The sequence below is a fragment of the Nycticebus coucang genome, chromosome 17, assembly GCF_027406575.1.
Source record: "Nycticebus coucang isolate mNycCou1 chromosome 17, mNycCou1.pri, whole genome shotgun sequence".
Taxonomy (NCBI): domain Eukaryota; kingdom Metazoa; phylum Chordata; class Mammalia; order Primates; family Lorisidae; genus Nycticebus; species Nycticebus coucang.
Window position 1 is genome coordinate 87,740,266 of NC_069796.1, and position 13,358 is coordinate 87,753,623.

The 13,358-nt window shown below is 52.5% G+C and overlaps 1 protein-coding gene across 6 annotated transcripts in view; it reads left to right on the forward strand.

Annotated features, from left to right (window-relative positions):
- Window positions 1-13,358, forward strand: part of PPP2R2C (protein phosphatase 2 regulatory subunit Bgamma) — a 256,229-nt gene that overhangs the window by 186,284 nt on the left and 56,587 nt on the right. For 4 of the 6 annotated variants that reach the window (XM_053565965.1, XM_053565966.1, XM_053565967.1 and 1 more), the window contains 3 exons: window positions 3,875-3,972; window positions 6,490-6,655; window positions 8,016-8,128. In XM_053565965.1, the coding sequence (XP_053421940.1) occupies window positions 3,875-3,972; window positions 6,490-6,655; window positions 8,016-8,128 (377 nt within the window). Of the gene's footprint in view, window positions 1-2,807; window positions 2,878-3,874; window positions 3,973-6,489; window positions 6,656-8,015; window positions 8,129-13,358 lie in introns of those variants that run through there. The other 2 variants (XM_053565970.1, XM_053565969.1) reach the window with 2 other exon arrangements.

Sequence of the window (13,358 nt, forward strand, 5' to 3'; positions counted from 1 at the left end):
TCTGTATCCAGTAGGTATTTGTATGTTCCCATAGAGTGGCTTGTCCTGCCCTTTTAAGTTTAATGACGTGTGCAGCCATCTTAGGGGTTGAATATGTCTGGCCCATCATCCTGCCCCTAGCCACTTTCTGTCTCTCCTCCCTATTGCCATCAAAGCTGGCGTTTGCCCATGGCTCAGAAGGCCAGCGCATTTAGGATTGGCCTCAACTGGCCTGGAGTGGAAAAATAAAAGGCATTTGTTGGATAAGCATCTGTGGTGTGCCTGCTGTGTGCAGCACCCTTTGGGCCTTGAAGGTGCAGCCGTGAGTCCATAGGTCAAGCCCCCTGCCCTTGTGGGGCTAACTTCTGGCCAGGGGAGACAGCCAACTGGCAATATTAGCCTTACAGAAAACTTCGGAGCAGGCTCCCGGGAGATCAGGGCGTTCTGGATGGGGATGTGGGGGTGCGGAGAGCAATTTTAACAAGGTGGTCCAAGGTCAGAAAACAGCAGTTGAACAATACTGAAAGAACAGGAAGTTGCTGTGCTGCTATCCAGGCAAAGTCATTCCAGGCCAAGAGAATAAGTATTGAGACAGAAAGAAGCCAGGGCTTTTGAGAAAGCAAGGAGCCTGGAGTTTGGAGGGGATGCACAAGGGGCAGGGCAGTAGGTGAGGCTGCTGGGGGGAGCAGGAGTGTATGAACTTCCTCTTGCTGAATTAGAAACACAAGAGCTTATGCATTCAACAATAAACATCCTTTGATCCTGCATCTGTAGATTCTGTGATCTAGGCTTGGCTGCACTTGCCCAGCTCTGTGGAGCCCTGGTGGAGGCTGGACTTGGCCAGGGCAATTCTGCTGTTCTCACTCCTCCTCCTCCCTGGGGACCCATGGACTAGCCTGGGCAGGTCCTTCTCCTGGCAATGGCAGAGGCACAAGATGATAAATCCCAGGGCATCAGCTCCTTCCAGCCTCTGCTTGCAGCTTGTCTAATTGCCATCCTGTAGGCTACACCACATCACAGGGACAAGCACATAGTCAAGGTTGGTTGGCAGGTTACCCTGCTCAAGGTGGGAGGCCCTGCCGAGCTTCATGGAGAAGGACGTAGGAGGGGTGAGGGTTTGTCTCTGGACGCACTTGGCCTCCAGGGGCTGTTCCGCTACTCTGAGACCTTTGTGGGTATGAAATGGGGAGCCACAGAGGGCTTTGAGCAGGAGACTGAGTGGTCAGTCCTGGGCGTCAGCAGCTCTCCACTGCTGCTGCTTGAGATTCGGCTATCCCAGAGAGAAAGCCAAAGCTCTTAGGAAGCTGTCAGTCTTCCAGGTGAGAGGGAAGAAGCAGCTGGTCTCTGGGCCTGCTGTGAAGAGAGATAGAGGGAGGATTCAGGGTCACTCCAGGGGTACAGCCTGTGAAAAGAAAATCCAAAATGGAGCTGTTATGTGGGAGGTACTTAAAAAGGAGTCAGGAGGGCACAAGGCATTGGACCAGTCACACCCACACCCACATGGAATCTGACATGTTGAACTGGGCCAAATCGTAAAACCACCTACATTTGATATTGACTGTTTGCACTGGGCCTGATCCCCAACATGGGGAGACAAAATGGGTTGATGGTCAGAGATGTCCTAAACTGTTAACGAGCCATTGTCAGTCATGGGGTGTCAACACTTACTGCAAACTTCGGCAGCCCGTACCCAGTTTCTGGGATGGGGATTGCAGCTGCTTGACAGATACATGCTTTCCGCCCTGCAGTTCCTAAGACCCCAATTAAAACATCTTTTCCTTTTTTTCTTGCTCTGAAGTCTAGTTTTTATTTCTTATTAGTTGACAGCAAGTGAACAATGGAGCCCCCATCGCCAGAGACCGGAGAAGCAGCAGAGGAGGGGGTTTGAGAAGGGACCAGAATCCAGTTTTAGGGACTAGTGGGGAGTTTTGAGCAGAGAGACACTGGGACTCAGGACTTAAGCCACCACTGTCGGAGTAGAGTATGGGAGGCCCAGGTGGGTGGATTGCTTGAACTCAGGAGTTTGGGACCAGCCTGAGTAAGAGTGTGACCCAGTCTGTACCAAAAATAAAAATCTAGCCAGGCATTGTGGCAGGCACCTGTAGTCCCAGCAACTCGGGAGGCTGAGGCAGGAGGATCACTGAGCCCAAGAGTTTGAGGTTGCTATAAGTTATGATGCCACGGCACTCTACCAAGAGCGACAAAGTGAGACTCTGTCTCAAAAAAAAAGTAGAGTAGACTAGGAGGAAGTAAGGTCACCTAAGCATCCTTCCTGGGACTGAAGGGGGAGTGAACAGATCTGTGGTTTGTTTGAAAATAGGTACATTTGGCTATAGCTGGGTCAGAGAATTTGGAGGCTATAGAGTCCAGGCCAAGAATTTGAAGGAGGACAGATGTTCTGTTCACAGGACTGGGCCCTGCTCGGCTCCTGTCCACTGCTGCTGCTTGGGTATATGGGGACAGTGTTCTAGAACCTTTCATGTTTCAAGATATACTGGACATGCAAATTTTTTAATATAGGGAATCTTTCACTTTTCAAATATTAAGAATGAATTCAAATTAAAAATAAAGATCCTTTCTTGAAACTTGTTTGTGGAAGCAGCCCTCAGCCTCAGGTTAGTGAGCTGTCTAGAGCAGGCTCAGTCCCTAGAAAGGGCAAGTTTGCTTCTTCCAGGGCAGAATCCTGTCTTGCCTCTGTTCTCCCTTACCCCTAGGGGTGACCCCTGGAATGTACCGGTCAGTCATCTCTGTGACTTGTAGAACCTGAGAATGTCAGTGCTGGAAAGGGTGTTCCCTTTGTTTCCAGATGCAAAAACTGGGGCCTGGAGATGGGGCTATTGTTTCTCTCCAAACCCTTGCCCATGAAGGAGAGCCAGCCCGGGGTGCCAAAGACTCTAGGTATTGGGGTGACCCCAGAAGGAAAAGTCCCTGAGAACCTTGAGGAAACACAGTTGGGATGAGGGACTGGGGAGGAGTCAGATGCCAGGTATGTGCAGAACTGAGCTCGGCCTCTAGGAGCACAGGCTAGGACAAGATCCCGGAGGCCTGTCTGGAGGCGGGAGCCCAAGCTGAGCTCCAAAGGGGAGTGGATAATTCACTCCAGCCTTACCGTGAAGCCTTGAGAAAGCCTCTGGCAGAGGACCGTCTCATTTGTTAAGGGATTCTGGGGAGGCCTGGCCTGTCTGAGGTTGTTGGAGCACAGGAACCTGTTGGGGGTTTGAGACAGGAGGGAGAGGCCAAGTCCAGGTGGCTTTAGGTGGCTCCTTCAGTCCCTGTGGAGCACCTGGCCACTGTGGTTGCTCTGAGCCTGTGCCAAGTCCCCACAGTGTGTAGAGTCTGTGACTTCCCTGCCCTCAGCCAAGCTCTCAGTCTTGGGCTGCCCAGCCCTGCACCCGCTCCCACCCACCCCTCTTCCTCTCAGAGTGGCTTCCCCTAGGTCCACCAAGTGGTCCAGGCTGCCCAGGCTGCCCCCCAAAGCAACCTCCCCAGCCCCCATCTAATTTCCCAGTCTCTGCCATGTGCCTCCTCAGAAGCATTCCCTACTGCCGTCCTGCGGGGGTGCCCCTTCCCTGCCTGGTCTCCCACGCCAGGCTCCCCATGTGGACCCCAGGCCTGGAACATGACCACCTGTCTGTCACAGGGCTGTGGGCTGGGGGGGAAGGGGGAGGGCTCAGTGAGTCTCAGGTTTGGTCACTTGCTCAGTGCCTGAGGAAGCCTCCAGACTGCTTCTTGGAGGAAGGGCCAGAGGGTAGAAGAAAGGGGAGGGGGAGGGTGTCCTATAGCCTGGAGGGGGCAGGAGGGGCTGGAGGGCCCAGCAGGCCTTGGGAGGGGCTGGCATGGAGCTGCTGACCGCCCGGCACCTGCTTCTGATAAGCTGCCTGTCCTGTCTCCCCAGCTGATATCATCTCTACCGTTGAGTTCAACCACACTGGAGAGCTGCTGGCCACAGGTGACAAGGGCGGCCGAGTTGTCATTTTCCAGCGGGAACCAGAGGTGTGATGTGATGTGCAGGGTCTTGGGGAAGAGCCAGTGGGAGGCAGAGCTGGGTGTGGGGGTTGTGGCAGGACGGGGTCTAGAGGAAAGAGGAGTCAGGTGGAGGGGGGTATGGTGGGAGGTGGGTGGTGGGACTACAGTCCAACCTGCAGGGCCCCTGAACCCACAGATACCAGGATCACAGCTCTTAGGGAAAACCGCCCTCCCTCTACCAGAGCATCCCAGGGGGGGAGGGAAAGGGGTGCCCTGGGATGCAGGGGTGGTTCTCTGGTGGGCCAGGGGTGAGAGTCCTTTGGATGGGCTCCAAAGCCTTGATGTTTGTGGATTGCTCCCTGCACCTCATTCTCTCCTAGACCCCTATGGTCGGGCCCAGGGGAGTCAGCTGCTGTCCTGGCTTCTGCCTCCAATTAAGCCTTCCTCTGCCTGGGTGACCTGGCATTGTCCTGGCCAGAGTGGGGAGGGGAGGGGATCCACTTTCGTCCAGCTGGCTCTTGCCCTGGGCCCCTGCCCCTACTCTGCACCTCCAGCCCCACCCCCAGGGGGGTTCATTGCCCAACAGAATAAGGAGCAAGACGCAGTGGCCTGGGACAGCCTGCCCAGGGCACATCTCTGGACCACTAAAAGAACCTCGGGATGAAAACCTACCACATTCAGACGCCTTGCTAAGTATTCTCCCTGGACTCCTCTTTGCTCACTTGGGGGTAAGGGTCCATGCCTGTTTTACAAATGCAGGAACTCAGAGAAGCCCCCCAGCTAGCAATAGCACACCAGGGATCTAACCTGGGCCTGACTGACTCCAAGACCAAGGTCTGTAACGTACGCATCAGTTGACCCCGGAGGGTCATCTCCCTCAGCAAACAAGTCACGGGGCATCAGATACAGATGGTATCTCTGGAACCAGGAACCAGGAACCAGGAAGGAGGGAGAAGGTGGGGGGTGCGACTGCCGGAAGTGGGGAAGAAGAGTAGTTGTAATCCTGTCAGTCCTTCATTCACTCCTGAGCTGGGGCCCCACAGCTGACCGTCCTGGACCCTGACTTTACCTTGGTCACTCACAGCCCTCTCTCACAACAAGCCTATGGTGCAGTTAGGTGCTATTATCCCTGCATTTTACAGGTGAGGAGACAGAGCCTGGAGGGTTCCACACAGTTTAGGAGGACACCTGCTAGCAAACAGCTGCTGATCAGTTACCCAGCACCACACTGTGGTGGGCACAGGTGGTGTCACACAGGGGCCGGGAACCTGTGGCTTTCGGCCCTCTGGATCCTTGAATGGGGCCTTTTGACTGAATCCTGGCTTCACAGAACAAATCCCTTTATTGAAAGGATTTGTTTTGTCCTTACACTCTAGAAGGCTGAGGTGGGAGGATTGCTTGAGCTCAGGATTTTGAGACCAGCCTGAGCAAGAACAAGATATCACTTGAGCACAGGAGTTTGAGGTTGCTGTGAGTTATGATGTCACGGCACTCTACCAAGGGCGGCGAGGTGAAACTCTGTTTCAAAAAATAATGATAATAAATAAATGAAATAATAAATAAAAAATGAAAGGATTTTTTCTATAAAATTTGGATTCAGTTGAGAGGCCACACATAGCTTTGAGGCCATAGGTTCCCCACTCCTATTGTAGGAAGTCAAACCTTCCTTTTGCCAAACTGAAGGAAGAAATTAAATTGGTAGATGCAAGTTTCTTGATTTTGAATTTTTCTTTTTTTTTTCTTTATTCTGGTTCCACTGACCTTGGGCTTAGCGAGTGCTCCTGTTAGATGACGTGACTCACAGGCAAAAATATTGAAAAACTTTAAAGCTTTTCAAAGGCAAGACAAAGATATAAAAATAGCTACTTTTGGAAATTAAGAGAAAAACTAGAAATTCTGCTTGGTTGAAAGTCTTCACTGGTTCCTGGTTGTGGTTTCATGTTGTGTAAACTTGAATTGTCTCCTGGGAAAATGGTCTCTGGTGCCTGCAGTGGACCCAGTGCTTCATGCCAGGGTCTTTATTATAAGGAGCTGGGCACATTGTAAGTGCGAGGGCACCTCGCACCTTGTGAGGGGAGTCAGGAGGTGATCTGGGCCTGACATTGCAGCTTGCTGTGCTCTGGTGGGAAGTCTGCTCACTTATTCCTCAAGTCAGGTCTGAGTTGTACACATTTACTTTCTGGAGGTTGCTTCCTCTCTGAGCCTTTGCTTGCTTATCTGTAATATGGGGTGAGTCGTGGTACCCACCACAGAGGAGGCCTGGAGGACAGAATGCGCTGAGGCCCAGGAGGCACCGAGCTCAGTAGGTCCGAGCCGGCTCAGGTGTTCTTGCGTATTGAACTAATCACAAGGCAGAGCGTGGCCATAGCCGCACAGCGCGTCCTTATGGGCCATTTAAAGTGCAGAGTTTCCCTTGATCCTTGAATTGGATCTGCTGGCACTGCTGGCGCCTGGTGCCCACGGCTGTGTCAGGCCCTCCAAGGTTTTGGGCATTGCCTTTACCCGTCGTGGTGCTCAGGCCCCTTCTCCGGGGTTTCCTTGCAGAGTAAAAATGCACCTCACAGCCAGGGCGAGTATGACGTCTACAGCACTTTCCAGAGCCACGAGCCGGAGTTCGACTATCTCAAGAGCCTGGAGATAGAGGAGAAAATCAACAAGATCAAATGGCTCCCGCAGCAGAATGCCGCCCACTCGCTCCTGTCCACCAATGGTGAGGCCGCTGCCGCTGCATGCTGGGGGCAGGTTGTAACCGCTTGTTAGCAGACGCTTGTTTGGGTATTTTTTTCTTTTTTTCTTTCTCTTTCCTTTCCTTTCTTCTCCTTTCCCTTTCCTTTCCCCTCCTTTTCCCCTCTTGTCCCCTCCCCTCTTCTCTCCCTCCCCTTTCTCTTCCCTCCCCTTCCTTCCCTCTCTCCCCGTTCCCTCGCTCCCCTTGCCATTAGAGACTCTCTCTCTGTTGCTCAGGCTTGTCCTGAACTCCTAGCCTCAAGTGATCCTCCTACCTCAGCCTCCCACAGTGCTAGGGTTACAGACAAATCCTTATTTTTTACATCATTTATCTCATGAGGATTTTGCTAGGTCTTTAGAATGCCAAAAAATACTGTTTGCGTGACACATATCTTTCATCAAGTGAATATGCCAGGGCTTCCTCACCAGCTTGAGGTTTCTGACCAGGGGCAAGGTCAGCAAATACAGTGATATGGCCTCCCGATCACTCTGCCTCAGGGTGGGACATGTGCCCCCAGATCCCTAGCTTCCCACAGTCTGCTGTGAGGCAGATGCCTGGGGTCATCCTGCTCCTGGCCAGTGGACAGTGGGTCTCCACAGTCCCTCACTCTGCTCACCTTCCTTCCCCCTCATGGGTCAGAGGAGCCTGAGCTAGGGCTGGACACACATTCTCTGACCTCTCTGCTAAGCGATGTATCCCTGCTAGGACATCCTCCAGGCACCAGGCTTGCCCCCCATGCCAGGCTCCCTAAGGGCAGGGTATGTGTTCCCTAAGGGGTACCTGGCACAGGGTCAGGCTCAGCCCAGAGCCCATGGGACCCTTCCCCTGCACAGGAGCAGAGTCAGTGACACGACGTCCTCTCTGAGGACAGGCTGTCTGGGGAGCCTCCGGTGAGTTCTAAACCTCAAACACCTTTTAAACAATCATGTAAGAGGGACATTCCTGCCTCTCTGGAGGAAAGGTCATCTTTCCAAGCTGCCCTCCCGCCAGAGCTTCCCCCCCTGGTTTTGAGTCCCAGAGGCAGCCTTTCCTGATGCCTTTGGTACCAATTGTCTTGGCGGTGGGGGTGTTTGTTTTGGCTAGTGCAGCAGGAAGGGTTCTCCAGATAGGCAGAACCAACAGGGCCAGAGAGAGGGCTCGTGAGTGTGGAGGCTTAGCAAGTCCAAAGTCTGCAGGGTGCAGACCAGGGGGTGGGGGGGTCACAGTTTGAGTCCAAAGGCCACCTGTCGGTAGAATCCCCATTTCCTGGGGAGGTGCGTCACTGTCTGAAGGACTGAGTGGATATTCTGTTCTCTGTTCTGTTGGTTCATTATGTGTCTTGCTTTACTTTGTTCTGTTTTTAAAGATAAAACAATCAAATTATGGAAGATTACCGAGCGAGATAAGAGGCCCGAGGGATATAACCTAAAGGACGAGGAAGGGAAACTGAAGGACCTCTCCACAGTGACGTCACTGCAGGTGAGACACGGAACACAGAAGACACTGGCAAGGGGGAAGCAAGCTTGTGCTTTTTAAATAAACGATGAGGATTTTAGGACTTGAAGGGCCTTTGAGAGCCAGAGTCAGGTTCATGTCCTGGCCAGGCTGCTTGCTCCTTGGGTGTCCACTGGTGTTTCCCTGCTCCACGCCTTGGTTTCCTCACCTTTCCCCCTCATCGTTTCCAGTGGAGGAGATCATGTTTCTTCTGGGCATCTTGTGAGCATGAGGTGTGGTGTGTGTGTCTGTAAAGGGCTTTCCCCTGCAGCTGAGGGTGGGAAGCAGGTCAGATAATCCCTTATTATATGAAAGGGGAAACCAAGGCCTATGGAGGGCAGAAACTCACCCATAAAGCCACTCTGCTAAGTGAGGGGCAGAGCCAGAAGGAAAATCAGTCAGCGGGGCTTTGTGGCTCCTGAGCCCTTTCCTTAGGGGCAAGAGAAAGCCTGCAAGTCTTGAGGCTTGGAGCATTTGCAAGGGTCCAGCCCAGAAGATCGCAGTGGCCATAAAAGACCTGGGAAGGTTAAGTTACAAAGCTTGCTGAGGCAAACTCTTGTCCCTGCTGAGATTAAAAGGCAAAAGCACTCTAGCAGAGAGGCTGAGACGGAAGAAAGAGTTCTGGAGTCACGAGACCTGGCTTCAAATCCCACATCTGCCACTTCCTGGCCTTGGGCGAGGCACTTGGATCAAGAATGGACACTTGAGGAGGGAGCAGTGTCTTCCCAGCATGCTCACCTGAGTGCCTCATTTAATCCTCCCGAACCCTGTGAAGTGGGCACTGGTATTACCATCTGAATTTTGCAGGTGAGGAGCCTGAGAGCTGGGGCCCCAAACCAGGAGAGCCTGGCTGCAGAGCTGGCGTCCTAGTCCCCTCATGAAGTGGGAAGAGGCCTCACAGGCGAGCGTGGGATGGGGGATGGCGTCATGCCACCCGGACTCTGCAACGTCACTCTCTTTCCTTCTCCAGCAGGGCAGGAGGCACCTGAAGCCACCTTGTTCATCCCCAGCTTCCAGCACTGTGCCTGGAACATGTGTTTTGCACGTGTTTGTTGAGGGGGATGCTGGTGCCCGGCTAATTCCAAATTATTCTGACTTGAGCACCTGTGTACCCTACTCTGCTGTAGGCACTGAGAGGCCACAGTGAACAAGGACTCTGGTGGCCGGTGATGGTCCAAGTCTTGGTTTCCGGAGCACTTGGGTGGGGCTGCTCAGAGTGCTGATGAAGGAGCTAGGATCAGTGTCGGGAGGCCGTCTGCTTCCCATGTTCAGGGCTGATTTGAGAAGGCCGGGCTCAGATCCTGCAAGCTTCCTGCCTCTCTTGGTTGGTGCCTTCACTAGGAGTGTACTGCTCCCATCGAGAAGTGGTGGCGGCTGACGGGACAGGTAGCTTAGCTCCTCTCCAGGCTCACACACAAACTCCACTTGCTGCTGGTCCATGGCAGTGGCCATTTCTCTGTTCCATGCCTCAGCTTCCTCACTAGTAGAATGGAGATGATAACTCGTTTCACTGAAACAACTTAGCAGGCTCACATTACCCAGCCACAAGCGCCTTTCCCTGGAGAGACACAGCAGACCGCATGCTAAGCTCCCAGCCGTCGTTAGGAATATAAACTGGTAATCAATGCTGTTCTCAAGAAGGAGAAATAAAGATGTAAACATGCCGGCCTCTAAATGGCAAATTGCTCAAATAAATTCTGAGGAAGCAGGGAAGACAATTAGCTTCCGTGTTGAGTAATGAAGGGACTGATGGCCCAGCCCCCAGACAGTGCATGAAGGTTTCAGCTGGAAGAAGGGCTGTGATGATCACATCCTGATCACCTTCAAACACCTGGTGTTTGAAGTGGCAGCTCCGGGGAATCCTGTTTATTTACCTCCCAACACTGGGGATTTTTCTCTGTCAAACAGATCCCAAGACACTTAGCTGTGTACTGCGCTGAAGGAGGCACGGGGAGGAGCTGCAGTGCCCTGGTCTGTCCTCCTCTTGCTTGTCCCTTGTTTGTGTTGCATTTTACCTGAGCCACCCCAGCCCCATGCAGATTTTTGCCCAATTTGCACAGTTAACAGTGGAGGCAGCTGGTCCTTGGTGTCCTAGAAGTGAGCAAGGCAAAATTCAGTCCCTGACCCCACAAGGGTTCCCAGACCCTAAAGAAACAGACACAGAATCACCATCACACTGGTGGTCAGTGCTATGAGATTCCCCAAGAGGCCTTTTTCTACCTTATCTTTTTTTTGTGAACTCCTATTCATCCTTTAAAACCCTACTAGTCTTTACCTCTTTAAAGCCTTTCTACACAGGCCAGGAGAAAGTTGTACTTGCCCAGTCCACTCTGGCCTTTTGTGTACAACACTGTTCTGTCCTCAGGGTTTATGTATCTGTCTTCCTGCCCTTTCCCTAACTTAAGACGGTGTCTTCTGGAACGGGGAGGCAGTGCCTGTTTAATTCTGAAACCACCAAACCTTTAGGGCAGAGTTCTTTTCACTCTTTTTTTTTTAAATGTCTTTGAAATCTAGTTTGGGGGATGACGGTAAGTGGCTGCAACACTGGTGAACTGTCCCAAGGCTTCTGGGAGAAACTAGTGTTGCTGGAAAGAGAGAAGGGATAGGCTGAGATGTCAAGACTTTGTCAGTGACATTCTGAGCCCCTCCAGGGCAGCTGGGCCCCTCTGTCTCTGGAGAGTCCAGGGATCCCCAGGGGAGCAGTGGCTGCTCTCTGAAGGAAGGGCAGGTACCGCAACGTGCATAGGGAGGACCCCTCCAACTCCCGGGCCTACAGCCTAGAAGCACACAGAGACAGCAAGGCAAGAACCAGAGCCAGCAGGCCCACACACAGGTGCTGTGCACACATGCATGCACTCATGTACCCTCACACACACACGCATTCACTCATGTATGCTCACTCACAGGCATGCACCCATGTACACTCATGCACACACATGCATGCACTCGTACACTCACATACATGCATACACTCATGTACATTCACGCAGACACATGCATGCACTCATGCACATACATACGTGTTAACTCATGTACGCACACATGCATGCACTTATGTACACTCACACACATGCATGTACTCGTACACCCACACGCATGCACTCATGTACACTCACACACATGCATGTACTCGTACACCCACACCCACATGCATGTACTCATGTACACTCACACACACACATACGTATTAACTCATGTACGCACACACACATGCACTCATGTACACTCACACACATGCATGTACTCATACACCCACATGCATGCACTCATGTACACACATGCACTCATGTACACTCACACATGCATGTACTCATGTACACACACACACATGCATGGACTCATGTACGCTCACGCACACACATACACATGTACACTCACACATGCATGTACTCATGTACACATACATGCATTCACTCATGTACACTCACACACATGCATTCACTCATGTACACTCATGCACACACGCACTCATGTACACTCACACACATGCATATACTCATGTACATTCACACATCCATGCACTAATATACACTCACACACACATATACTCATGTACACTCACACATGCACGCACTCATGTACACACACTCACATGCATGCACTCATATATACTCATACACATGCATGCCCTCATGTACACTGACACACACATGCATGCACTCATGTACACTCATGCACACACATGCATGCACTCATGTATACTCACATGCATGCACTCATATATACTCATACACATGCATGCCCTCATGTACACTGACACACACATGCATGCACTCATGTATACTCACATGCATGCACTCATATATACTCATACACATGCATGCCCTCATGTACACTGACACACACATGCATGCACTCATGTATATTCACATGCATGCACTCATATATACTCATACACATGCATGCCCTCATGTACACTGACACACACATGCATGCACTCATGTATACTCACATACACACGCACACTGATGCCCTCATGCATGAGCGAATCTCATGTGGGCTTCAGAGCTGTACCTGCAGCAAAGGAGCTCAGTGCTTACTGGTCCGGAAGCTGCCACCTGCCATCTCGGCTGTCCCCTGTGAGTTCAGGGACTCAGCACATTCATTCACTTGCCCATTCACTCATTCATTGAAGGGCCTCTATGAGCTGGCCCTGGGCCAAGAACCAGAGAGAGAGAGAGAGACCAGAGAAGACGCATCATGCCCGGACTGGTCCCCAGCCCAGTGGAGAAACAGGAGCAAATGACAGCCCAGGACTGTGACAGGGCAGTGGGGGTCCAGAGGGCTGGCCCAGCCTGAGCTTGGGTTGGTGTCAGGAGAGGTCCCACATCACCCGAGTCCCACCACAAAGCCCATTTCAGGCCCCTTCTCACGTCTCCTCCTGGGTGCCCCTCTGGCCTGGCACCAGCGTGCTGCCTGAACCTAGGCCTCTCATCTATTTTGTCTTCACACGACTATGGCTACCTGAAATCTATCTGGCATATTCGTGCACCTAGTTTCTTTGTCCTTGAGTCCAAGCAGTTTGCCACAGCTTGCCCTCGCCTAGTGCGGCTGGATTCTCCTGATCCCATGCGGTGACTGTGGCCCTGTTCCTCCACCCTGCACTTAACTGATGAAGGTCTATAGAGCCCATCCCCAGAACAACCTCCACCTCCACCGCACTGCTGCCCTTGCTGCCTCTCTCGGGCACTGATCCTGTTGCCTTTGTAGCACCTCTGCCTGGGGCTCACTCTCAGACGTCTGCAGACACCCCAGGTGTCAGAGGCCTGACCACCCCTAGCCACCGTATCAGGAGGTGGAGGAGGCCCCTCGCACGGCTGAGACATCACAGTGCCCAGCCGTATTCTAAGCCCTTGCGCTGCATCAACTCATGGAATCCTCGGGAAGCCCCTGAACAGGCACCACTGTTACCCCCTTTTACAGAAGAGGAAACTGAGGCCCAGAGAGGTGACGCCCCAGTGATGGTGACAGCTGGCAAGAGCCCACCGCTTCCTACCACAACCCCCTCAGGAGGGGTCATACCTGGCCGCAGCCTTGGCTCTGTCACTTCCTAACTCTGAGATTCCACACTGGAGTCTGGTTCCCTGTGGCATCCAGTCTTGTCTTCGGTGATGAGGGGATGGCAGAGCCAGTCTCCATTTCTCCAGCACCCAAGCCAGGCCCTAGGAGAGTTCGGAGGCTGTGTCTGTCTGGCTGTCTCTGCGCCTCTAAAGAC